This window comes from Osmerus eperlanus, unplaced genomic scaffold, assembly GCF_963692335.1.
Source record: "Osmerus eperlanus unplaced genomic scaffold, fOsmEpe2.1 SCAFFOLD_44, whole genome shotgun sequence".
In the NCBI taxonomy this organism is placed as follows: domain Eukaryota; kingdom Metazoa; phylum Chordata; class Actinopteri; order Osmeriformes; family Osmeridae; genus Osmerus; species Osmerus eperlanus.
In genome coordinates this window covers 112376-138391 of record NW_026911093.1, presented here as the reverse complement: position 1 = coordinate 138391, position 26016 = coordinate 112376, and the positions used below count along the sequence as shown (strand labels likewise).

The following is a 26016-nucleotide window of genomic DNA, read 5'->3' as shown; positions in this document are numbered from 1 at the left end:
GGGCAGTTGTCGGTTGGGGTTCCATCTCACTTATCTTCTTTCTGTGGAGAACGTGCACGCAAGAAGTGGACATCCACTACTTTTCAATTACTCAATACAGTCGCCATAACACTGAACACTGAAATAACCAGCAGAGGTTAGGACAAGGTGTCTAAAAAGACAGTTGTTTCAAATGGCACCATTTCCTTTCGCCCCATCACTCTTGCTAGGTGGGCTACTACTGTATTCCGCAAACTACTGTAGCTAGTTGGCAAACAGCTAAAGTTCAGCTGACATATGTCGTACTGCCTCGCATGCCTGACAGCTGAGATATGATTCTGCACTGTGCCTGGTAACTGACTGTTCTTTTACTGGTCATAAATTCCTTTACATTTGAACTAGCTATGCACTTCTGATCCTTGTTTTTCTGCTGTTTTCTGTACAGTAAGCGTTGCTTTGGATAAACGCGTCTGCTAAATTAATACAAAGTTAAAGTATGAAGCCAGACAAATCTTCCAGTTGTAGTTTGCAGAATAGCTGGCTTATCCGAACAAAGATAGTGGTAGCTAGTTATCCTACCTTTCCTGCAACTTCGCCGAAGCAACCACTTGCAAACTTTTTCAACTGAACTTATAGCAGTTGTTTTAGATTTCAAACACTCCCCTTAGCAACCGCGTTTTTCACGGCGCGTACGTGACGTCAACTAAAGTGGACGACTGGTACACTCGTTTTGACTCACCTTTCATCCAGAGATGCTGCTACCCAAATATATCGACTGAGATTCATAATTGATGAAGACCCATCTAGTGGTATATAATTCTCTTTTGGGAATAAAACAACAGTGTGTTTCACATAAAAGGTCAGGTTCACTACGGTCTCATGAAGTTCTGATTCTGATGAAAGGGTGAAGGTTCACCATGATATGTGTGTGTTGTTGCAAAGAGTAAAGACACAACCACATTTACCAAAGTAACATTTTACTTCTGTGTTGACATGGCAACAATGATCACACACACACACACACACACACACACACACTATTGTTGGTCCCACATTCTGTTGTGGAGTAGGAGAGGCATCTCCGTGGTAACAAAACATTCTCTGTGTGAAAAAGGATCTCCATAGAAACCATCGGTACCCATAGCAATGGCATGTCCAAACTGGAGGGTCAGAAAGGGGGGGACTGTGACCGAGCGAGCAAGGTAGGGAGGAGAGAGAGAGGAGGGAGAATGGGAGAGAGAGGAGGGAGCGGGGGGGGGGGGGGAAAGAGGAGGGAGGGAGGAGAGAGGGGAAGGAGGGAGAGAGGGAGGAGAGAGAGAGGGGTGTAGGGATGGATGGCTAGAGGGAAGACAGAGGGAGGAATGTTTGTTTCATTTGGGGTGATGATCCTGCAGGACAGTTGGGTCTTCATCTCTCTGTTCATCTCCTCTTCCTCCTTCTCTTCCTGCTTCTCTTCCTCCTTCTCTTCCTCCTTCTCTTCCTCCTTCTCTTCCTCCTCACAGTGTAATCTTAGTGTTGCGGAAACTGGAATTATCCCTGTGGAGACAAACCCTCAGTCATACAGGACCAGGAGTCAGGGTTAGGAGTGTACATATATGTGTGAGTGTGTGTGTGAGTACTTCAGGGTTAGGAGTGTACATATATGTGTGAGTGTGTGTGTGAGTGTGTGAGTACTTCAGGGTTAGGAGTGTACATATATGTGTGTGTGTGTGTGTGAGTACTTCAGGGTTAGGAGTGTACATATATGTGTGAGTGTGTGTGTGAGTGTGTGAGTACTTCAGGGTTAGGAGTGTACATATATGTGTGTGTGTGTGTGTGAGTACTTCAGGGTTAGGAGTGTACATATATGTGTGAGTGTGTGAGTGTGTGAGTACTTCAGGGTTAGGAGTGTACATATATGTGTGTGTGTGTGAGTACTTCAGGGTTAGGAGTGTACATATATGTGTGAGTGTGTGAGTGTGTGAGTACTTCAGGGTTAGGAGTGTACATATATGTGTGTGTGTGTGAGTACTTCAGGGTTAGGAGTGTACATATATGTGTGTGTGTGTGAGTACTTCAGGGTTAGGAGTGTACATATATGTGTGTGTGTGTGAGTACTTCAGGGTTAGGAGTGTACATATATGTGTGAGTGTGTGAGTGTGTGAGTACTTCAGGGTTAGGAGTGTACATATATGTGTGTGTGTGTGAGTACTTCAGGGTTAGGAGTGTACATATATGTGTGAGTGTGTGAGTGTGTGAGTACTTTAGGGTTAGGAGTGTACATATATGTGTGAGTGTGTGAGTGTGTGAGTACTTCAGGCTGTCGTTGTGGGTCTTGTACTCCATGATGGTGTTGGGCGGCAGGTTGAGGACTCTGCGCAGCGTGTCTCTGATCCTGGATGTGGTCACCTGGTCGCTGGCCGTCTTGTTCCAGATAGACAGGATGTCCTCCTGCACACACACACTACAACTGATCCATGTGTATGTGTGTATACCTGGGCACTGTGTGTGTGTGTATCTGGGTAGTGTGTGTACCTGGGTAGCATGTGTGTGTGTACCTGGGTAGCGTGTGTGTGTACCTGGGTAGTGTGTGCGTACCTGGGTAGCGTGTGTGTGTACCTGGGTAGTGTGTGTGTGTGCGTACCTGGGTAGCGTGTGTGTGTACCTGGCTAGTGTGTGTGTGTGCGTACCTGGGTAGCGTGTGTGTGTACCTGGCTAGTGTGTGTGTGTGCGTACCTGGGTAGCGTGTGTGTGTACCTGGCTAGTGTGTGTGTGTGTGTACCTGGGTAGCGTGTGTGTGTACCTGGCTAGTGTGTGTGTGTGTACCTGGGTAGCGTGTGTGTGTACCTGGCTAGTGTGTGTGTGTGAGTACCTGGTTAGCGTGTGTGTGTACCTGGCTAGTGTGTGTGTGTGTACCTGGCTAGTGTGTGTGTACCTGGTTAGCGTGTGTGTGTACCTGGCTAGTGTGTGTGTGTGTACCTGGTTAGCGTGTGTGTGTACCTGGCTAGTGTGTGTGTGCGTACCTGGAAACGTATAGACACCACAGCACCACAGACCTCCTCCCCCACCATGAACTGCTCCCCCAGCATGGCCAGGATGATGTTCTCCCAGAAGCGAGAGGCCAGGCCTTTACGCAGACGGATGATCCACTTACCCCCACTCTTATTAGCCTCGTCCTGCCCACACACACACACACACATTCCATGAGTAATGTGTATACACACACACATATCCATTACATGAGATGTGTACGCACGCACACACCCACACAAACACAGACACACACCCCTACCTACCTCCCACATGGGTTTGATCCCCTCCTTGAACAGGTGGAAGTCACTGTGGCCTGTCAAGTCTCCTGGACGAACCAGGTGGCTGTAGAATTTCCAGAACTGCTCCACCTGCACAGCCCAACACAGCTCAAATACTGGGGGTGGGGGGGTGGTTTGTATGGTGTATGTATAGTGTGTGCAGGGTGCAAAATAAACTGACTGGTACTGTATGTATGAAGTGTGTGTGGTGTGTGTGTATGTATATCGTTTTGAGAGTGTGTAGGTGTGTACTGACCGAGGCCACGGTTCCGATCTGACGAATGTTCTGCTCATAGTTGGTGTTGGCAGGACGGCTGGGCGTCCGACGAGAATACCAGAAGGTGTAGTTATACTGGAGAGGATGTTCACCTGCAGCCGAACTCACCAGCTACACACACACACACAGGAGGCAGTTCTTGAAGGGTTGGTAGTTTATAGAGATAATGATGTCACATGTACCTTTAAGAGGTGTAGTGTCGAGGATCTGGTGAAACACTCACCTTGCGTCGGTTGTTGTTTACAACGGAACCGTCCGTGTCGCAGTTCTGCTCCTCGTGCTCTACGTTCTCCTCGTCTTTCAGGCTGTGCGAGACACATTCCCGTTCAGGTGTTAGAATAATGTTCACTATCTGTGTCCGTGTTCCAGTGAATATACAGTCCAAATAGGGGCCGTTGGTACAGACAGCGGCTACTACCGCTAGCCAACATCTCGCTAACGAGCTTGCCAGGAAACAAGTGAGCCTGCTCTAATGACCACCATCACTGAGACCAAAACAAATGTCTTCATATAGAACCGGTTAGAGATAGCTTGCTTGTGTGTAAAACTAGTGACGGCCCATGATGACTGTCCATTACATCTAACAGCGGCGCGCATTTGCTGTGGGACAAGCAACTCAATAATAAGAAAGAAACCCGTAGCCACTACAATGGCAACATACAGCATTAACAGTAACTAGCTAGCGACACAATTTTCTTCTGCTTAGCACTAGAAACAAGGGGACAAGCTCATTCTAAGACTTACTGTTCAAACTGGTTCATCTTAGACCCCCACGTCAATCAGAAACGGACACTGATCAATGGTTAAAAGTTGAGCAAATCGTGCCGATAATTTATTTGATAAATTAGTGTATACGTCCGGTAAATAACGTATTTCTAAACTCCGTTAGTGCTACTTAGCTAACTCTAAGTAGCTAGACTCTAGATAGCTTCACGCTCACTGACCACTTCCTGTCTTGCGAGCGCATTAGAGTACGGAGCACTGGAAGGGACAAATCTAATGACAACTAAGTACGGGAGGATGGATAGCCGGTGGTGTAAGGGTGGATGAAGAGAGAGCCGGTGGAGTACGGGACCGGAGAGTGAAGAGAGAATTCGACCCCCGTTCGCGTGAACGCACACTAGATATCTCCGCTGCTAAACTACATTCTCATTCGTTTCAATGCTGTTTACAAAACCACTCGCTCATTAGAATGCCGTCTGTAATATCTTAGCATGCATGGTGACGTAATGATACATTGTTTCAGTATTCTGTAATCCTTTTCATTGAAATAAAAACAGTCGGTGCGACAGAATAGGGAGTATTTTCGGGGCAGCCCTAGTTTTGTGAGAGAAAGTGTTGCCTGTGCATTAAAGTAGAGGGCTAATTATGTTATTCTATCCCCCGCTCTCCCCCATCTCCGGCTGGCCTGCCCCCCACCCCTCTTCCATCATCAATAACACAATCTGTCTCCCAACTCAATACCTGCCTGTGCCAGTATATATGTCTTTCTCACACCCTATTCCTCTCTCTAACACACACACACACCCTCTCTCTCCCTCTCTCTCTCTAACACACACACACCCTCTCTCTCCCTCTCTCTCTCTCTAACACACACACACACACCCTCTCTCTCTCTCTCTCTCTCTCTCTCTCTCTCGCTCTCTCACACACACAAACACACACACACACAGGAGTTTGTTGTTATTAGTTTATGAAGCATGACTGGAGAACTTGACTGTGTCAGCAAGCTCTGCCCTCAGGGAACAACATAATATCATATTCACCATCAATACCATGCGATATACAACATCAATAAAATATACCCCATCAAGATGTCAGATGGCTGAGCGGTTAGGGAATCGGGCTACCAATCAGAAGGTTGCTGGTTTGATTCCCGGCCGTGCTAAAATAAAGTTGTGTCCCTGGACAAGGCACTTCACCCTACTTGTCCTTACTGTAAGTCTCTCTGGATAAGAGCGTCTGCTAAATGTAAATGTAAGACCATGTGATATACAATGTCAATATAATATACACTATCAATGCCATATAATATACAACATCAATATCATATACAATATTAATGGCAGAATATTAATTTAAATACATATTATACAATTATTTAGTATCATACACTATCAATATCATAGAATATACAATATCATAAACTAACCAAAATGACAGGGAGACAGGGTGACAGGGACACAGGGTGACAGGGTGACAGGGAGACAGGGAGACAGGGAGACAGGGGGCCTGGGAATCAAACCCACAACCTTCTTACTGCGATTATCTGTTCATCTGTTCCAGCAAAGAAGCAATCCCTGCCTGCCCTCCTCGTTATGTTGGTAAGTGTGTGTGTGTGCATGTGTACGTGCATGTGTTTGTTATAGAGTTGTGGTGGAGTGTTGAGGGGTGAGTGGGGGTATCCGCCTGCGGTGTGTGTGTGAGTGTGTGTGTGTGCATGAGTGTGTGTGTGTGTGCAGCAGGCTGCGCAGGGCCTGGCGGTAGCGGGCAGACATGGTGTTGTAGAGCAGGGGGTTCACCGCAGCGCTGAGGTAGAACAGGACGAATGACGCCAGGTTGAAGTACTGAGACACGTAGTACAGAACATCAGCCTGGAACTCCGCCTCCGGCTCGCTCTCCTCCTCCAGCAGGAGCTCTGTGTGTGTGTGGGTGTGTGTGTGGTTGTGTGTGTGGTAGACTCCTGGAGTGGAGCCCAGAGAGAGAGAGAAGAGAGTGCGTCCCACGTGGAAAGGCAGCCAGCAGAGAACAAACACCAGCACGATCATACCTGCACACACACACACACACACACACACACAGGAGGTTGGGTTAGGGTTACCCTCGAGCTAACCCTAACACACACACAGGAGGTTGGGTTAAGGTTACCCTCGAGCTAACCCTAACACACACACTTGAGGTTGGGGATCCCCAAATTCGACTGCTAAAGTTTCCAATTCAATTTTAATGCCCTCAGCACCCCTCGCTTACCACCTGACTATTTCTGGACTAGACCACCTGTTATCCTGACTGTTCTGGGTTGGGGTGTATGGTAGTGTGTAGTGTGTATGGTTTGGATAAGAGCGTCTGTTAAATGACAAAATGTAAAATGTAATGTAAATGTTAGGATTAGAGTGTATGGTTAGAGTTAGGGTTAGGGGTGTTACCGAGCATCTTGACGGTGTTGCGCTGAGCACGGTCCCTGCTGTTACGTAGTGGGCGGAGCCACAGCTTCCGTCCAATCAGACTGTAGACAAGGCCCAGAATGCCAAGCGGCACGAGGAAGTACAGGTTGGAGAGCCACATCATGGTTGCCAGGAGACCAGAGGAGACAGCATAGTCTGTGCAGCGACACTCGCTCCCTCCCCTGCCCTCCTCCACCCCCAGCTCCCCCGCCCCCAGCTCCTCCACCCCCACCATGAGCAGCACAGGCGCCGCGCTGAGCAGAGCCGATCCCCACAGGCAGCCAATCAGGGCCCGCGTGCGTCGACGAGTGAGCAGCGTCTTGGCGGCCAGCGGCCGGCACACGGCCAGGTAGCGCTCCAGAGACAGAGCCGTGATGTGCAGCAGCGACGAGAAGGTGCAGCTCTCACTGGCGAACATGGTCACCTTACACACCAAGTCACCAAGACGCCACGGCCTGGGGTGCCACAGCTGCACACACACACTCACACAAAGACACACACACACACACACAGATGCACATCAGTACAGGTCCAGAAACAGGATTAGTGGTGTGTATGAGGTGTATGAGTGTATTGTGTGTAAGGTGTGTATAGTGTATAGTGTACCTTGTACAGGTCCAGGGGCATCAGAAACAGGATCAGGAGGTCAGACACAGCCATGCTGCTCAGGTACAGGTAGGTGGAGCTCCTCAGCTGGGGGCGGAGCCACACCACCAGGATCGTTAGCATATTTCCCATGATACCCGTGGCCAGCAGCAGTACACACACCCCCGTCACACACGCCAGCTCTGCCCCTCCGAACACAGGCGGCTCCCATTGGTCCTCCCAGCTCCACTCTGATTGGTTGGAGGTGTCCTGAGGGTTCGCCCACTCCATGGCAACACCTGGGGGGTTAGGGTGTGTGTGTGTTGTGTAAGGATGAGTGTGTGGTGTGTGTGTGTTGTGTAAGGATGAGTGTGTGGTGTGTGATGTGTGTGAGGTGTGTATGTAAAATGTGAGTGTGCGTAAGGATAAGTGTGTTTAAGGTGTATGTGTGATGTGTGTGTGTGAGAGGTATCCTATATCACCCAGGTAACACCATGTCTGCTGACGTAGGCTGATGGATTCTCAATTAAGCTGGATCACACACACACACACACACACACACATTAACTTAATGTGCCTTATTAAACATACATTTATGTCTCAATTAGAATTTTAATAAATTAACTTACGTAACATTTTATTTTACACGTTTATTTATATAGCAGATGCTTTTATCCAGAACATGCAAATAGAGCCTATAGAGAATCAGAAGTGCAGTTCTACCAGTATTTGGTGGTCAAGGAACAGACACACAAAATAACCACATCTCAGCAACCAGGCACAGAGAACAATAACATCTCAACGACAGCGCAACAATAACATCTCAACGACAGCGCAACAATAACATCTCAACGACAGCGCAACAATAACATCTCAACGACAGCGCAACAATAACATCTCAACGACAGCGCAACAATAACATCTCAACGACAGCGCAACAATAATATCTCAACGACAGTGCAACAATAACATCTCAATCTAGTTTCCACTTTCATTCAATACCTCGTGCAAGACACACAGATACACACACACACGCACACAAACGCACACTAACACACACATGCAGACACACAAACGCACACAGAGACATACACACATGCAGACACACACACACATGTAGACACACAAATACACACAGAGACAGTACCTTACCCTGTCCATGCTTGCTCCCAAATACACAATCATCCCTTTTTCCATCCTTCCCCCTCCCATCCCATCCCCCCATCCCTCCTCCCTCCCATCCGTCCATCCCTCGCTCCACCCTCCACCTCTCCCCTTCCTCCCTACAACTGCCTCTTCCCCACTCCCATTTTGACAAAAGCAGACAGTCCATATTTCAGGTTCTTTATTCAGAAAATAAGTAAAAACATTTTAGGGGTGTGTGGGAGTATGGGATCAGGGATATGTACAGTTGTAAAAAAAAAAAAGTTACTGTATTGACATCCAATCACACAGCGGTACATCCCCCTCCCCCAGTCTCAGAGCCCTACCCCCCAGCAGGCATGTCTATGGTAGAGGTCAAAGGTTGAGTGGGCGGGGAATGTGGTTGGTTGTGGGCATGGCGTAGCCTGGTCCAATCCTGGTAGGAGTGGCTTCTCTCTCCTCTGCTCCGCCCTCACGAACACCCTCAACTCTGGCCCCAACTCCTTCTGCTCCCACACACACACACACACAACATAAACACACAAGTTATATACACTAATTCAAGGTCTTTTGAGGAGAATCTTAAAAGTGAGATTTATGTTTTGTTCTGTTGCTTTACCTTGCAGCCAATCACACGTGTAGGGAGGACCAGCTGGAGCCTATCATGAAGTGCGTTGCTGATCAGTAGCTCCTCCTCCACGCTGATGCTGACCAATGCCCTGTAGAGCTGCTGGGAGGGCGGGACATTCACCGCTATACACACACACATACCATACACATTCACACACACACTTTTTGTCATTTGCAAGTTTGAAGTTCTTAATTCCAACAGTTGTAAGTTTTAAATGTATTTTATAGTCCTGTATGGTGTAAAGTGTGTATAGTATATAGTGTATATTGTGTGTATATATATATATATATATGTGTGTGTATATCCTCGGTAGCTCTGCTGCTGATGCCATCTCTGGCCCTGTATAGTGTATAGGGTGTATATGTGTGTATAGGGTGTATAGGGTGTGTATGGTGTGTATATGTGTGTATAGGGTGTATAGTGTGTATAGGGTGTATAGGGTGTGTATGGTGTGTATATGTGTGTATAGGGTGTATAGTGTGTGTGTATAGTGTGTATATATGTGTGTATAGTGTGTGTATAGCGTGTATGTATATGTGTGTATGGTGTATATAGTGTATATGTGTGAATAGTGTGTATATGTGTGTATCGTTTGTGTATGTGTCTATAGTGTATAGTTTGTATGTATATGTGTGTATGGTGTGTATAGTGTGTATAGTGTGTACATGTGTGTATGGTGTGTATGGTGTGTATAGTGTGTACATGTGTGTATGGTGTGTATATGTGTATATGGTGTGTATAGTGTGTATAGTGTGTACATGTGTGTATGGTGTGTATAGTGTGAATATGTGTGTATGATCAACCCTCTACAATGCGACATGATTGGCTGCTATGATAACACACGTACAATTAGTTATTTTGCTGCTGCTCAACAACGAAAACAGAGATTGCCAAAGTAACGGAAAGTCGCTAGATTTGTTGCTCGTTGCTAGATAAGATTTTTCTCGCTAGGGAAGGTAAAACGCTACACTGCCTCTGTCGCTTTCTCTCACAAAAAGATCAACTTGGTTTTTACAGCACTCGTCACACACAGAGATGGATGCAAAAAAGCTACAATTCCAGGCTGAGCAGAAAACGATTCATAATTAAATTAATATTTTTTTTGTTATCAAGACAATTTAAGATTACTGTTCCATGTTCAGATTATTCTTGCTCTGCTAATCAGCTCTGCCAACTGCGAAAGAGCCTTCAGTGCCCAAAAGAGAATAAAATCAGATGTCCGCAGCAATCTCACATCCTCACACCTTTCAGACCTGATCATTTAAACAGGAGGCCCAGAGCTTCAGCAGTATGATCCATCATCAGCTGTGAAGAGGTGGCTGAAGTCAAGTGGCAAGACAACCCTTTGCAAAAAAATGGTAGACGAAATCCATATGCAACATAAAGAATAATTCCGACAGATAATGTACTTTTTTCAGTTGCATTGTTCATGCATTTCATGTAAAAAGTCTGGCGAGTAAAAGAAAAAATGTACTAGCCAATGGCGACTCAAGCTTCATTGTGTCCGTGGAGGGTTGATAGTGTGTAGTGTGTATATGTGTGTATAGTGTATGGTGTGTATATGTGTGTGTATAGTGTATGTGTGTGTATCGTGTATATAGTGTGTATAGTGTGTATAGTGTGTATAGTGTGTATATGTGTGTATATATACCCTCGGTAGCTCTGCTGCTGATGTTGTCTCTTGTCCTGGAGGACTTAAGCTGTTGCTGCACGGCCTTCTGGGAGTTGAACTGTGCCCCCGCCAGCTCCTGTAGCTCTGCCCTCAGAGCCAGAGTGGAGTTCAACTCCGCCCCTTCCGGCAGGACCACGCCCCTTTCCTCATAACGAGCCTTCTCCTTGGCTCCTGGTAGTGCAGGTGTCATACGTCGGTTTAGAGGCCGGCTTATGAGAGGCGAGGAGGAAGCAAGGTTGACCAACTGCAGACCTGCTGTCTGGACCCCAGGGAGAGGGTTACCATGGTGATGCTTGCCCTCAAGGTGGCTGGTGGAATGTTGGGGTGGAGGGTTGTTGCTAGGCTCTGCGATCACCGTGATCTCCCTCCTACAGCGTACCTTCAAAGTCAGAGACAAGTTAAACCTAACTATACGCACACACACAGACCCACACCACACACATACAGACCACACACACTTACCTGCTGGCAGGCTGCTCCTGTAACCAGGCTGGATGGGGGCGGGGCTCGGCTGGATGGGGGCGGGGCTCGGCAGGGTGGGGGTGGGTCCAGGAAAAGTGGGGGCGAGGCCGGGATGAGGGGGAAAGACAGGTCTAACTCTGGGCAGGTGGGTACTATGCTGAAAGGGGCGGGCTGAGGAGGGGAGCCCAGAGTAGGCGGCTGGGGGGCAGCTGTGCTCATGCTGGGGGAAGCTGGAGTCTGGGGGTGAGGCTGGAGCTTGGGGTGAGGCTGGGGGTGTAGCTGGAGGTTGTGGTGAGGCTGGGGGTGGAGGGTCAGGTTGGAGGTTGGGGTGAGGCTGGAGGTGAGGCTGGGGGTGGAGGGTGAGGCTGGGGGTGTAGCTGGAGGTTGGGGTGAGGCTGGGGGTGGAGGGTGAGGTTGGAGGTTGGGGTGAGGCTGGAGGTGAGGCTGGGGGTGGAGGGTGAGGCTGGGAGTGAGGCTGGAGGTTGGGGGGTGAGGCTGGGGATGAGGGGTGGAGGCAAGGGATGGAGTATAATATAAACAAAGTTAGATGCTAAATGACTAAATGTAAATGTAGACAGATAAATATGAATATAGAAACGACTGTGCTTTGTCATTTCAGCTGCAGTGCAGAGAGCAGCCTTTTCACGCAATCGTACCTCCAACTAAATTAGACATCTGCAACAGCAACTTAGTTTTGCTCAACTGAATATTCATACTGTGGACTGTCAAAACACACACAAAGTGAAATTAATTTAAAAGTTGTTACTAACTTAGTAAGCAAGCAGAAAGACACCTTTCTAAGTATGTTAAGCAGAAACAATACATTTTGATATATTTATAGGTAGGCTAGGCTACTACTAGTAGGTATGACTTCGAGGATAGTTCCTGGATAGACACCGTTACCTAGCTACCACATCAGCCAACCGTTAACGACGTTAGTGCTAGTACTGTAACAACGAACTAATCCAGATAGCTACGGCTCTGACAGCTCCAATGTTGTCACACCCGTTGTGGCGGCAGCGTCAGTTTACCGGAATGCGGGTCCGGTGTCGCTTTTCTCGTCACTTTCTCTGCTTGCTTCCGTGATGTCAGTTTCTCCGCCTGGAGGTCGACAGCTTTTCACGGTTAACGTTGGTGAGCCACACTTAGTGTTTGTGGTGTGTTGGTACCTGTTGTGGTGCTTCACGCTATTGAAAATCACACTAATAGCAACTCCAATTATACTTGTTGATTCTGGTTTGAAATTCCCACCCGTTTACAGAGCGAGCGCTCTATAACTTCCGTTTCACACGAAAACAATCCCTCTTCCGGCCAAGGTAGTCTCGATTTGTCTCTCGCAGTTTCCCGAAAGGGCGGACATTTAGTCGCAACAACTACTTCATGCTAAGTGCATAATTTGACCGCGTCGTGGTTGAATTATTTTGATGCTCGATTCTGTAAGTTCTTACTCTCAAACAAATCCTCAATAATGCGATTCTGACACATTAATGTGGTAACAAGTCTTGGTTGGAGAGAGAGAGAGAGAGAGAGAGAGAGAGAGAGAGAGAGAGAGAGAGAGAGAGAGAGAGAGAGAGAGAGAGAGAGAGAGAGAGAGAGAGAGAGAGAGAGAGAGAGAGAGGGAGAGAGCGAGAGGGAGAGGGAGAGAGAAAGAAAGAAAGAAAGAGAGAGATTATCCTTTTGGATATCCTCTTAGTTTTAGCATTCCAGCCCAGATCATACTCTTACCAGCCCTAACCAGCTGCCTGTGTGTGTGTAAGGTGCATGTGTGTGTGTGTAAGGTGCATGTGTGTGTAAGGTGCATGTGTGTGTGTGCATGTGCGTGTAAGGTGTGTGTGTAAGGTGCATGTGTGTGTGTGCATGTGCGTGTAAGGTGTGTGTGTAAGGTGCGTGTGTGTGTGCTTGTAAGGTGTGTGTATAAGGTGCGTGTGTGTGTGTGTAAGGTGTGTGTGTAAGGTGCGTGTGTGTGTGCGTGTAAGGTGCGTGTGTGTGCGTGTAAGGTGTGTGTGTAAGGTGCATGTGTGTGTGCGTGTAAGGTGTGTGTGTAAGGTGCGTGTATGTGCGTGTAAGGTGCGTGTGTGTGTGTGCGTGCGTGTAAGGTGCGTGTGTGTGTGTGCGTGTGTGTGTAATATGTGCAGTGAGCATGAACACATCATCTGCTTTAGTAAATATTATAATTTATTAGACTGTAACAATCTTCTTCATCATCATCATGTATGGTTACAGAATTGCTACAGAGAACCATAGAAACAGTCCACGAGTCATCTGGGTGTGTTAGTAGCTTGTGTGTGGTGTATGTATGGTGTGTGTGTGTTTGGTGTGTGTGTATGGTGTGTGTGTATGATGTGTGTGTGTATGTGTGTGTATGGTGTGTGTATGATGTGTGTATGATGTGTGTATGTATGGTATGTGTGTGTATGGTGTGTGTATGTATGGTATGTGTGTGTATGGTGTGTGTGTATGTGTGTGTATGGTGTCTGTGTGTATGGTGTGTGTATGGTGTGTGTATGTGTGTGTATGGTGTGTGTATGATGTGTGCGTGTTAGTCTCGGTCTCTCAGGGCTCTCAGGATGTAGTTCTCTCTCTCCAGCTGAGCGTTCCTCTCGGTCAGCTCGGAGATCTGTCCTCTCAGCAGCTCAACTTCCTCCCTCACTGCCAGCATCAGGTGGGTCTTCACCAGGTCCTGCACACACACACACATCATCATCTTCACCAGGTCCTGCACACACACATCATCATCATCACCAGGTCCTGCACACACACACACATCATCATCACCAGGTCCTGCACACACACACATCATCATCATCACCAGGTCCTGCACACACACATCATCATCATCACCAGGTCCTGCACACACACACATCATCATCATCACCAGGTCCTGCACACACACACACATCATCATCATCACCAGGTCCTGCACACACACATCATCATCATCACCAGGTCCTGCACACACACACACATCATCACCAGGTCCTGCACACACACACATCATCATCACCAGGTCCTGCACACACACACACATCATCATCACCAGGTCCTGCACACACACACACATCATCATCATCACCAGGTCCTGCACACACACACATCATCATCATCACCAGGTCCTGCACACACACACACATCATCATCACCAGGTCCTGCACACACACACACATCATCATCACCAGGTCCTGCACACACACACACATCATCATCACCAGGTCCTGCACACACACACATCATCATCATCACCAGGTCCTGCACACACACACACATCATCATCACCAGGTCCTGCACACACACACATCATCATCATCACCAGGTCCTGCACACACACACACACATCATCATCAGGTCCTGCACACACACATCATCATCATCACCAGGTCCTGCACACACACACATCATCATCATCACCAGGTCCTGCACACACACACAAACACACCATCACCATCATCATCAGATGGTTCTTCACCTTGCTCTTTCCCTCTCTCTCCCTTTACCTCTCACCCCCCTATCTCTTCGTCCCTCCCTCCCTCCTTCCCTCTCTCTTTCTCTCTCTCCTTCTCTCTCCCTCATCTTTCCATCTTCTCTCTCCTTCTCTCTCTTCCTCCTTTTTCTCTCCCTCCCACTATGTTTCTCTACCACCAGCGAGCACTCTTACATATTATTAATCTAGCAGATGTTTTTATCTAAAGTAACATATAAGTAGTTAGCGGTAAGCACAGTGAAAAGTAACCACATCTCAGCTACCAGACACAGTGTAAAGTAACATCTCAGTTACCAGACACAGTGTAAAGTAACATCCCAGTTACCAGGCACAGTGTAAAGTAACATCTCAGTTACCAGGCACAGTGTAAAGTAACATCTCAGTTACCAGGCACAGTGTAAAGTAACATCCCAGTTACCAGGCACAGTGTAAAGTAACATCTCAGTTACCAGGCACAGTGTAAAGTAACATCCCAGTTACCAGGCACAGTGTAAAGTAACATCTCAGTTACCAGGCACAGTGTAAAGTAACATCTCAGTTACCAGGCACAGTGTAAAGTAACATCCCAGTTACCAGGCACAGTGTAAAGTAACATCTCAGTTACCAGGCACAGTGTAAAGTAACATCTCAGTTACCAGACACAGTGTAAAGTAACATCTCAGTTACCAGGCACAGTGTAAAGTAACATCCCAGTTACCAGGCACAGTGTAAAGTAACATCTCAGTTACCAGGCACAGTGTAAAGTAACATCTCAGTTACCAGGCACAGTGTAAAGTAACATCCCAGTTACCAGGCACAGTGTAAAGTAACATCTCAGTTACCAGGCACAGTGTAAAGTAACATCTCTACTACCAGAAACAGTGTAAAGTAACATCTCAGGTACCAGACACAGTGTAAAGTAACATCTCAGGTACCAGACACAGTGTAAAGTAACACCTCAGCTACCAGACACAGTGTAAAGTAACATCTCAGTTACCAGACACAGTGTAAAGTAACATCTCAGTTACCAGACACAGTGTAAAGTAACATCTCAGTTACCAGACACAGTGTAAAGTAACATCTCAGCTACCAGACACAGTGTAAAGTAACATCTCAGCTACCAGACACAGTGTAAAGTAACACCTCAGCTACCAGACACAGTGTAAAGTAACATCTCAGTTACCAGACACAGTGTAAAGTAACATCTCAGCTACCAGGCACAGTGTAAAGTAACATCTCAGTTACCAGGCACAGTGTAAAGTAACATCTCAGTTACCAGGCACAGTGTAAAGTAACATCCCAGTTACCAGGCACAGTGTAAAGTAACATCTCAGTTACCAGGCACAGTGTAAAGTAACATCTCTACTACCAGACACAGTGTAAAGTAACATCTCAGGTACCAGACACAGTGTAAAGTAACATCTCAGGTACCAGACACAGTGTAAAGTAACATCTCAGGTACCAGACACAGTGTAAAGTAACATCTCATCTAGCAGGTACCGTGTAGAGTAACATCTTTGTTACCTGACACAGTGTAAAGTAACAGCTGGTACAGGTACCTACCATGGCTTGCTCAATTTTGTTGTCGATGGCGACCATGCTGCTACTGGAACCACTGAAACAGAGAGAAAAGTTCAACTCTGTGTGTGTATGTGTGTGTGTCTTTAGGTGTGTGGGTGTGTGTGTGTCTGGGGGTATATGTGTGTGTATGAATGTCTCCCATTACATACAAAATACAGTTCCTGGTTACATGTCTCCATGATTACCTATGGCAGAGCAGCAGCAGTGACAGGAGAGAATGACACACAGGGGGTGTGGCCTGTGGGAGCATGGTTTTAAGGGGCGTGGTCTTCAGAGGTGTGGTCTTCATATGCACCAAACACGGAGGGAGAGGTGCAAGGGATGCAACTTTGGTAACGTTCTGGGGTTGAGGTGGGGTTAGAGGTAGGGTGGGTGGTTGGGGTGGGGTTATCTTCGTTGACCCTGGTGAGCGAGTGCTTGGCCAGGAGTCTCTTACCCCTCTCTGACCTTTAACCCCACAACGACGTCTAACCCCACAAAACTCCGCCTCTTCCCCCCCCCCCTTCTGTCTAACAAGTAGCTGGAGGGGGCGGGAGAGGGGTGGGGGGGTAAGGGGGGGTCTGATTTTTGCCAGAGGAAGGGGAGAAGAGATGGAGGGAGGGGGTAGGGAGGGAAGAAGTGAAGGAGGGAGTGTTGGAGAGGGGGAAGGAGGGAGACAGGTGGGGAGAGGGGGAGGGAGGGGTGGAGAGATGGATGAAGGGAAGGAAGGAGGGAGGGAAAGGAGGGAAGAGGGACGGAGAGAGGGAGGGAGGGATGGAGAGATAGATGAAGGGAAGGAAGGAGGAAGAGAGGGAGGGAGGGATGGAGAGATAGATGAAGGGAAGGAAGGAGGAAGAGAGGGAGGGAGGGGTGGAGAGATAGATGAAGGGAAGGAAGGAGGAAGAGAGGGAGGGAGGGATGGAGAGAGGTCACTGGGACGAGGGTGGCGGCGATTCTCAAACACAGAGATAATTTGTTTCACGCTGCCAAACATGACTGACCAATCACAGTCTCGATTCCTGTGATGGACAAACAGACTGGCCAATCACAGTCTCTGTTCCTGTGATGGAGAGTCAGCTCTGGTATCTTCCTTTTTCTGTCTGTGTTCAGTAGTCTAAACCCCAGACCCAGCCAGCCAGTCAATCCCAGAGCAGGTCCTATCCCAGACCCAGCCAGTCAATCCCAGAGCAGGTCCTATCCCAGACCCAGCCAGTCAATCCCAGAGCAGGTCCTATCCCAGACCCAGCCAGTCAATCCCAGAGCAGGTCCTATCCCAGACCCAGCCAGCCAATCCCAGAACAGGTTCTTTCCAAATCTGATCCAGTCTCCAGATTATCTGCCAGTCATGATCGTCTGCTGAACATCCAGTTTAGGTGAGAGTTTCTACAACAACCCAGCAGAGTAACCACGACGATGAATGTGTCAGACCTCATCCCACACACACCCTACTGTCTTGCCTCCTGATTGGCTCACTGCGGCATTCTCATTCCAACCTCCTCCCACTCACAGTATCGGCCAATGGGAGAGCTTCCAGCATTCCCTCCCGCCCACTCCCTCAGCATATGCTAATCAGTTCCCTACAGACACACCCTCTCTGGGAGTGAGTGTGAGAGAGAGTGTGTTTGTGACAGAGTGTGTGAGTGTGTGAGAGTGTGTTTGTGACAGTCTGTGAGTGTGTGAGAGAGTGTTTGTGACAGAGTGTGTGCGTGAAAGTAAAAGACAGAGTGTGAATGTGTGAGAATGCCATGCCTTCTATCAAGCTGCTGCATCATATAAAAATGTACATGAGGATAAGATATCACCTCCGGATACACACACACACTCACACACACCACACACACTCATTTATGTACACAAACACGCACACACATTCACTGACATACACACACCAGACAAATAAACATACATGCACTCACACATACACAGTCACACACACATACACAAGCACACGTGTGTACACACAGACACACACACATGCACACACATACTTGTTGCAGCCCTAAACACAGAGGATATTTACAACACAAACCTTTCAGAGAGAGGAGAAGAGAGAGGAAATAGAGTTGTGTTGTTAAACTGAGACAGTTCACCTGAAGAACTCCCTGTTCAGCTTGGACATTTAGATATTGAGAACACACACACACTCACACACACTAACACACACTCTCACTCACTCACTCACGCACACACACTAACACACACTCACTCACACACACCTCCCTCCTACTCCCCCCGTTTCTCATGAATAGAGGCTCTATTCTTTTTCTCTCCCAGCTCTTTATCCAGAGCAATAAAATAAACCTCCCATACACACACACACACACACACACACACAGACTCACTCACACACACACAGACTCACACACACACACACACACACAGACTCACTCACACACACACACAGACTCACACACAATAAAACACACACACTCACTCACACTCACTAACACAGTTATTAGTGTCCATGTTGCTCTTCCTTTCAGGTGACCTCACAGTACCCTACTGCTATAAACATGGAGAGTGTGTGTGAGTGAGAGTGTGTTGTGTGAGTGTGTGTGTGAGAGTGTGTGTGACCTCACAGTACCCTACTGCTATAAACATGGAGAGTGTGTGTGAGTGAGAGTGTGTTTGTGTGAGTGTGTGTGTGTGTGTGTGTTTGTGTGAGTGTGTGTGTGAGAGTGTGTTTGTGTGTGTGAGAGTGTGTTTGTGTGAGAGTGTGTGTGAATGTGGTATTGTTGTGGTATTTAGGCCATATCTGTGACTGTGCTCATTGCCCTGTGAAGTAACGTTGGTTGGCTCTATTGTGAATCGGGGTTGAGTAACTGTTGAACCAACATAGAGGACAGCTTTACAGTAGAGAAACTGAGATTGATGAGTCACAGTGGAGGACAGCTTTACAGTAGAGAAACTGAGATTGATGAGTCACAGTGGAGGACAGCTTTACAGTAGAGAAACTGAGATTGATGAGTCACAGTGGAGGACATTTACAGTAGAGAAACTGAGATTGATGAGTCACAGTGGAGGACAGCTTTACAGTAGAGAAACTGAGATTGATGAGTCACAGTGGAGGACAGCTTTACAGTAGAGAAACTGAGATTGATGAGTCACAGTGGAGGCCAGCTTTACAGTAGAGAAACTGAGATTGATGATTCACAATGGAGGACAGCTTTACAGTAGAGAAACTGAGATTGATGAGTCACAATGGAGGACAGTTTTACAGCAGAGTAACTGGGGTTGTTCAACCATCATAATGGACTACATGCAAGCCTCTCTAAAGGGCCTCCGCCAAGGTTAGGGTTAGTGTCTCTGACTCTGTGAGATATTTGCCACTTAGTTGCTAGAAACCTAATATAGAACACCAGAAACAATCCATATAGAACACCAGAAACAATCCATATAGAACACCAGAAACACACTCCATATAGAACACCAGAAACAATCCATATAGAACACCAGAAACAATCCATATAGAACACCAGAAACACACTCCATATAGAACACCAGAAACAATCCATATAGAACACCAGAAACACACTCCATATAGAACACCAGAAACAATCCATATAGAACACCAGAAACAATCCATATAGAACACCAGAAACAATCCATATAGAACACCAGAAACACACTCCATATAGAACACCAGAAACAATCCATATAGAACACCAGAAACACACTCCATATAGAACACCAGAAACAATCCATATAGAACACCAGAAACAATCCATATAGAACACCAGAAACACCGTCCATGTAGAAACCAGAAACACACTCCATATAGAAACCATAAACACACTCCATATAGAAACCAGAAACTCACTCCATGTAGAAACCAGAAACACAGTCCATGTAGAAACCAGAAACACACTCCATATAGAAACCATAAACACACTCCATATAGAAACCAGAAACGCATTCCATATAGAACACCAGAAACTCTCCATATAGAACACCAGAAACTCTCCATATAGAACACCAGAAACTCACTCCATGTAGAAACCAGAAACACACCATGTAGAAACCAGAAACACACTCCATGTAGAAATCAAAAACACACCATGTAGAAACCAGAAACACACTCCATATATAAAACCAGAACCCCCCCCCGGGTCTCACCTGTCGTCCCCCGCCAAGTGGAAGGCCCCTCCTGGGGAGAAGATGGACTGGGCCAGGCTGAAGGCTGAGGGCGTAGGGGTGGGAGTCAGGCTGGGCTGGAACACTCCATCTCTGGACTGTGGGGCTCCAGGAGAGCTGGGCTGGGAAAGGGACCCCCTCAATAGAGACTGGAGGGAGAGAAGAAGGGAGGAATAGAGAGAGAGGGATAAAGGGAGGCAGGAAATATGGGAGAGATAGAGGGAGGAGGGGAGGTGGGATGGAGACAGATAGAGGATGAGAGGGATAGGGGGATGCAGAATAGAAGAGAGGAATAGAGAGAGGGATGGAGAATAGAAGAGAGGAATAGAGAGAGATGGATGCTCCTGATGTATCAGGTTATTGAGGTTACAGAGCAACGTGTCAGTAAGGGAGTGTGTATGTACGCCTGTCAGTCAGTAGGCTATGTGTTTGTGTGTGTGTGTGTGAGTAAGTGTGTGTGTGTGTGTGTGTGAGTAAGTGTGTGCGTGAGTAATTGTGTGTGTGTGAGTAATTGTGTGAGTAAGTGTGTGTGTGTGTGAGTAAGTGTGTGTGTGTGTGTGTGAGTAAGTGTGTGTGTGTGTGTAAGTGTGTGTGTAATTGTGTGTGTGTGTGTGTGAGTAAGTGTGTGTGTGTGTGAGTAAGTGTGTGTGTGAGTAAGTGTGTGTGTGTGTGTGAGTAAGTGTGTGAGTAAGTGTGTGTGTGTGTGAGTAAGTGTGTGTGTGTGTGTGTGAGTAAGTGTGTGTGTGTGTGTAAGTGTGTGTGTAATTGTGTGTGTGTGTGTGTGAGTAAGTGTGTGTGTGTGTGAGTAAGTGTGTGTGTGAGTAAGTGTGTGTGTGTGTGTGAGTAAGTGTGTGTGTGTGTGTGAGTAAGTGTGTGTGTAATTGTGTGTGTGTGAGTAAGTGTGTGTGTAATTGTGTGTGTGTGTGTGAGTAAGTGTGTGTGTGTGTGAGTAAGTGTGTGTGTGTGTGTGAGTAAGTGTGTGTGAGTAAGTGTGTGTGTGTGTGAGTAAGTGTGTGTGTGTGTGTAAGTGTGTGTGTAAGTGTGTGTGTGTGTGTAATTGTGTGTGAGTAAGTGTGTGTGTAAGTGTGTGTGTGTAATTGTGTGTGTGTGTGTGTGTGTGTGAGTAAGTGTGTGGGTGTGTGTGTGTGTAAGTGTGTGTGTGTGTGTGTGTGTGAGTAAGTGTGTGTGTGTGTGTGTGTGAGTAATTGTGTGTGTGTGTGTGTGTGTGTGTGTAAGTGTGTGTGTGTGTGAGTAAGTGTGTGTGTGTGAGTAATTGTGTGTGTGTGTGTGTGTGTGTGTAAGTGTGTGTGTGTGTGTGTGTGAGTAAGTGTGTGTGTGTGAGTAATTGTGTGTGTGTGTGTGTGTGTGTGTAAGTGTGTGTGTGTGTGTGTGTGCCTCACCCTCCCGGCAGCGTCCACCTCCAGGCGTAGAGGGGGGGGCAGGTAGCGGAGGCGGGGGCTGGGCGGGGGGGCATGGTGGGTGGGGGAGGGGGGCCCACTGTGGAGGAGGAGGGGCCTCACTCCCACTAACCCCTCCCCCTGGCCTGCCATTGGCTGGGCCAGAAGGTGGGAGGTTCCCTGAGAGTGCACGAGATTCCCCGCCCTAAGAGCGCGCACATGAGTCTGCAAGGCCCCGCCCCCCACCCCCCCTAGACCAATTGTCTCCAGGGACTCTAGAGAGTGGGCCTGTCTCAAGCTGTCCATCACCCGCCTTAGCCCCGCCCCTTCCTCCCTCTCCAGGAAGTCTGTGCAGGTCCATCGCCCCCGGCGATACGGCTCGTCCCGCCCCTGGGCCAATCTCACCACTCGGAACCTGGAGCTGTGGGGAGAGCCCGCCCCCTGCGCTGGTGCATCCTGGGAGTTGTATTTTCTGGGTGAGAGGGGCGTGGTTGGCTGGGAGAAGCTGCCCTGCTGGGACGGGGAGGAGTCCACTGGAGCTGATTGGCTGGCTGGTAGGGCAGGGGGCATGGCCTCCCCAGGGTAATCTAACGTTACGCTGGTGATCTGGAAACCACTCCTCTTCTTCCCCACACTCATCTTCTCTCTTTCTCTCTCTCTCTCTTCTCTCTCTCTTCTCTTTTTTTATCTCTCTCTTCTCTCTCTCTCTCTCTCTCTCTCTCTCTCTCACACACACACTAACCTTAACCAAACTCACACACACACCAACACAACCAATCTCTCACATACACCAACACAACCAAACTCACACACCAACACAACCAAACCCTCATACACACCAACACAACCAAACTCAAACACTCCCTCTCTCCCTCCCTCTCCTCAGCAGATGCAGCTTGTACAGAGGGAGTGGTACAGTAACAACTATTGCTCAACCTGGTGAGTGTGTGAGTGCACGTTGAGTCTGTGTGTGAGTAATACTGGTTCTGCAACCCAGGTTCACACACATCTGTCTGCTACCAGACTGCTAGTCTACCAGACTGCTAGTCTACCCATCTACTCTAGTGCACTAACGTTTCTCTCTTTAATGTTCTCACACACACACTCTCTCTCTCACACAGTCAAAAAGGAAGGATACATTTCTATAGCTTGTTCAATGAGCTGTTTCTCTCACCTTATCTCTCTCTCTCTTACACGCACACACAGCGTAATAACCGTTCATGGAGAGCAGACTAAAGCTTTGCGTCATGCAGAGTAGCGCGTGTCCCTCCAGTAAGCCGGGCGTCTGCGTGCTCAGCTAATACAAGATCTTTAATCAAACTTTTCAGAGTTTCAAATTAATTTCTCTCTGGGTGACGTCAGACACAGCACACAACGAAGTCTCTATGCGCTCTCCTGTCGCGTCATCGGTGATCGAGCCCGCTGCAGCCGTCTCTGCGCCAACCCAGAATTTGCCAAAACTTTTTAAACGGTTAAACTATGACGGGGTTAACGTTAATAACCATCCCTGCATCTGCTCACCGAACCGAACAGTTTTTGCTAATCGAACTTAAAACAGCTGAAACATCCGTTTACATTGTCCCGTGCGCTGTTGTTGTGAAAGTCCTTTTTGGAGATGGGACGCGCACCCACGGCAGTGTATCTGTTCGAGGCGTACCACGTCTCAAGCGCAGGGCGGATCTCTCAGCAGTTTCGCCAGTCCGGGGCCGCTGTTAGGACCGTTGTACCACCGTTAAAATGTGAACATCGTCCACCGTTCCGTCTCTCCGTTGGTCCGTCCGTGCGCGCTGTCACTTCTCCCTCCCCCTCCCCGCGCGACTCAGCCCGTTATTTACATGTTTATTTTCTCGGAACTGTTTGCAACTTTTCTAAATCCGGAAGTTCCGCCCCCGTTTTGTTTTGAAGCAACGACTCCCTCCGCCGGTGGTCACCCGAACTACACCCTCACACCATACCCCTCATATTCCTCAACTACTCTACACACTCAACTAGTAGGGGAGACTGGGTATAGTTGTAACACGGGGAGAGTTGTAACACTACCAATTCCATTAATCAGGGATAAGATACGAGTCATGTGACAGTTTCAGTTTCCTCAGGTTTCCTTTACAATCCCACATGGAGGTTTTTCAGTCTGTGTTACTATCTCTCCTGAAGCTACAGCAGAAAATGTAATTCTGAGGTAAGAAAGTAAAAAAAAAAAAAAAAAAAAAGATAATTTTTTGTTCAGTACTTCTACCGTTGTAGATAATGTTGTATGAGTTATGTCAAGTCAAACTGTAGTTTCTCTAGTAAAGAATGGTGTATCAACCTCCTGCTAATTTCAAAGCACCATGCTAATACAGCTACCTAAACAATGGGTGACAGTGGCGGGGATGGTTATAACACGAGTTTTGAAAGTGTTACAACCAAAGAGACAGGTAGGAGTAGGAAGAAGAGGTGCTCGGAAATCCTCACTGATACACCAGTGAAGCTGGCATTGGAAGAGGAGGAGCGTCGAAAAGGGAAAAACATCAGATAAATACATATGAATGTGCACGTATGGACATGCACACACCAACACACATGTGTGCATGCACAAACACACACAATATGCACATACACTCCCCATATTCACACATATTTTATTGTTGCAGCCATTCAATTTAAAATAACACTGTTGCTGTGGCATATCACTTGGTTTTTGTGCATTTTGTCTACCTGTTACATCTTACCCCAGTATGTGTTACAACCTACCCCGGTAGTGGGGTTGGTTGTAACAAAGGACCACCTTGTATTTGTCATCATCTCACAAGTCTGTGATATAGTTGAACAAAATTTAAATTGTTGCCATTTGTAGTAGACAAATATGGGTACTTTGCCTAAAAGTTTCAGACGTGTAGCAAAAAACAGGTAGTTTTAGGTGCTGAAGAAATAAGTGTTACAACCATACCCAATCTCCCCTACACACTACATACTCTACTAATATACACTTAATACAAAACGCACTGTAAGTCTATTGACTGCTATAGGAACTTCGGCCTGCCCTGCTGGGTGAGAAGCTGGCAGCGATGCAGGTGGATGCCCCCCTCGTGTCCTGGATTGTGGACTACCTGACTGGCAGACCACAGCATGTGCGCCTGCAGCACTTTGTGTCGGACAGCGTGGTCAGCAACACTGGGGCCCCTCAGGGGACTGTCCTCTCTCCCTTCCTCTTCACCATCTACACCACAGACTTCAACCACCACACAGTCCTGCCACCTTCAGAAGTTTTCTGATGACTCTGCTGTGGTGGGATGTATCAGCGGTGGTGATGAGACTGAGTACAGGGCTGTGGTGGGGAACTTTGTCTCATGGTGTGAGCAGAACCATCTGCAGCTCAATGCGACAAAGTCCAAGGAGCTGGTTGTGGATCTACGGAGGGCCAAGGCACCAGTGACCCTGGTTTCCATCCAGGGGGTCAGTGTGGACATTGTTGAGGATTACAAGTACCTGGGAGTACACTTAGACAATAAACTGGACTGGGCCAAGAACACTCAAGCTGTTTACAGGAAGGGCCAGAGTCGCTTCTATTTTCTGAGGAGGCTGAGGTCCTTCAACATCTGCCGGACAATGCTGAAGATGTTTTATGAGTCTGTGGTGGCCAGTGCTATCCTGTATGCTGTTGCATGCTGGGGCAGCAGGTTACGGGTAGCGGACGCCAACAGACTCAACAAACTGATCCGTAAGGCCAGTGACATTGTGGGGGTGGAGCTGGACTCTCTGGCGGTGGTGTCAGAGAGGAGGATGCTGGCCAAGCTACATGCCATCTTGGACAGTGTCTCCCACCCACTCCATGACGTGCTGGTCAATCAAAGGACCTTCAGCGGAAGACTCATCCTCCCAAAAAGCACCACAGAGCGCCACAGGAAGTCATTCCTGCCTGTGGCCATCAAACTCTTTAACTCTTCCCTCTAACCCTTACGAGTCTAAGGGTTAGTCTGTATGACCCTAGGTCACTAAACTGGACATTGATCATTACATCTCGGCCATACTTGAATTAATTGCGCAATATTCTGTGTAATACTCTGTGCAATATTGAGTTTTTCATATTTATTATTCATACCTCCATTATTGCTGTTGCACTACTTATTGGGTGTGCTCAAGCCTTCGGCGAGAGCACAACCTTTGTTCTCTCACATATATATTATTATTATTATTTTTTTTTTTATTTTTTTTTGCCCCCCTAAAACTCAGTCAATATTTGGCCTACATAGACAACGTAGGTGTCAAAAGTTTCGTCTTGGTAG

General features: G+C 47.5%; 4 protein-coding genes across 8 annotated transcripts; all 4 read right to left on the bottom strand.

Moving 5' to 3' along the window:
• Positions 1-939: 939 nt before the first annotated feature.
• eif4e2rs1 (eukaryotic translation initiation factor 4E family member 2 related sequence 1) lies at positions 940-4515 on the bottom strand. Of its 2 annotated transcripts, XM_062455144.1 has the most exons (7): positions 4291-4510; positions 3770-3851; positions 3526-3657; positions 3255-3359; positions 2982-3134; positions 2273-2409; positions 940-1515 (listed from the first exon to the last, which is right to left on the bottom strand). In XM_062455144.1, exons 1-7 carry the CDS (start codon positions 4305-4307, stop codon positions 1476-1478), a joined length of 666 nt encoding a protein of 221 aa, XP_062311128.1. In that variant the 5' UTR covers positions 4308-4510; the 3' UTR covers positions 940-1475. The 2 variants fall into 2 exon arrangements, with proteins under 2 accessions (XP_062311128.1, XP_062311126.1); XM_062455142.1 differs by lacking the exons at positions 940-1515; positions 2273-2409 and adding an exon at positions 2659-2893 and having other exon boundaries at positions 2959-3134; positions 4291-4515.
• A 1171-nt stretch (positions 4516-5686) lies between these two features.
• LOC134015594 (growth hormone secretagogue receptor type 1-like) lies at positions 5687-7586 on the bottom strand. Its single transcript, XM_062455135.1, has 5 exons — positions 7317-7586; positions 6693-7179; positions 6228-6316; positions 6007-6140; positions 5687-5693 (listed from the first exon to the last, which is right to left on the bottom strand). The coding sequence occupies exons 1-5, from the start codon at positions 7584-7586 to the stop codon at positions 5687-5689; spliced, it is 987 nt and encodes a 328-aa protein (XP_062311119.1).
• A 1039-nt stretch (positions 7587-8625) lies between these two features.
• On the bottom strand, positions 8626-12653 carry ppp1r35 (protein phosphatase 1, regulatory subunit 35). 3 transcript variants are annotated; one of them, XM_062455138.1, is made up of 6 exons: positions 12209-12653; positions 11204-11666; positions 10994-11120; positions 10721-10912; positions 9058-9191; positions 8626-8944 (listed from the first exon to the last, which is right to left on the bottom strand). In XM_062455138.1, exons 2-6 carry the CDS (start codon positions 11420-11422, stop codon positions 8774-8776), a joined length of 843 nt encoding a protein of 280 aa, XP_062311122.1. In that variant the 5' UTR covers positions 11423-11666; positions 12209-12653; the 3' UTR covers positions 8626-8773. The 3 variants fall into 3 exon arrangements, with proteins under 3 accessions (XP_062311122.1, XP_062311123.1, XP_062311121.1); XM_062455139.1 differs by having other exon boundaries at positions 11024-11120; positions 12209-12649; XM_062455137.1 differs by having other exon boundaries at positions 10721-11120; positions 12209-12649.
• A 710-nt stretch (positions 12654-13363) lies between these two features.
• Positions 13364-23615, bottom strand: LOC134015600 (TSC22 domain family protein 4-like). Of its 2 annotated transcripts, XM_062455146.1 has the most exons (5): positions 22552-23615; positions 21755-22503; positions 20337-20503; positions 16224-16275; positions 13364-13883 (listed from the first exon to the last, which is right to left on the bottom strand). In XM_062455146.1, the coding sequence occupies exons 2-5, from the start codon at positions 22388-22390 to the stop codon at positions 13743-13745; spliced, it is 996 nt and encodes a 331-aa protein (XP_062311130.1). In that variant the 5' UTR covers positions 22391-22503; positions 22552-23615; the 3' UTR covers positions 13364-13742. The 2 variants fall into 2 exon arrangements, with proteins under 2 accessions (XP_062311130.1, XP_062311129.1); XM_062455145.1 differs by having other exon boundaries at positions 21755-23615.
• Between the last annotated feature and the right edge of the window lie 2401 nt (positions 23616-26016).

Coding starts and splice junctions, on each gene's coding strand:
- LOC134015594 (XM_062455135.1), bottom strand. CDS start 7,586: ATGGAGTGGGCGAACCCTCAGGACACCTCCAACCAATCAGAGTGGAGC. Junction 7,180..7,316: donor TGCCCCTGGACCTGTACAAG/GTACACTATACA, acceptor GTGTGTGTGCAG/CTGTGGCACCCCAGGCCGTG. Junction 6,317..6,692: donor CAACACCGTCAAGATGCTCG/GTAACACCCCTA, acceptor GTGTGTGTGCAG/GTATGATCGTGCTGGTGTTT.
- LOC134015600 (XM_062455145.1), bottom strand. CDS start 22,390: ATGAGTGTGGGGAAGAAGAGGAGTGGTTTCCAGATCACCAGCGTAACG. Junction 20,504..21,754: donor AGGTGGACGCTGCCGGGAGG/GTGAGGCACACA, acceptor CTCTCCCTCCAG/TCTCTATTGAGGGGGTCCCT. Junction 13,884..16,223: donor ACAAAATTGAGCAAGCCATG/GTAGGTACCTGT, acceptor GTGTGTGTGCAG/GACCTGGTGAAGACCCACCT.
- ppp1r35 (XM_062455137.1), bottom strand. CDS start 11,422: ATGAGCACAGCTGCCCCCCAGCCGCCTACTCTGGGCTCCCCTCCTCAG. Junction 9,192..10,720: donor CAGCAGCAGAGCTACCGAGG/GTATATATACAC, acceptor GTGTGTGTATAG/CGGTGAATGTCCCGCCCTCC. Junction 8,945..9,057: donor CACGTGTGATTGGCTGCAAG/GTAAAGCAACAG, acceptor GTGTGGGAGCAG/AAGGAGTTGGGGCCAGAGTT.
- eif4e2rs1 (XM_062455142.1), bottom strand. Junction 3,135..3,254: donor GGATCAAACCCATGTGGGAG/GTAGGTAGGGGT, acceptor GTGTGTGGGCAG/GACGAGGCTAATAAGAGTGG. Junction 2,894..2,958: donor CGCACACACACACTAGCCAG/GTACACACACAC, acceptor CACGCTAACCAG/GTACACACACACTAGCCAGG.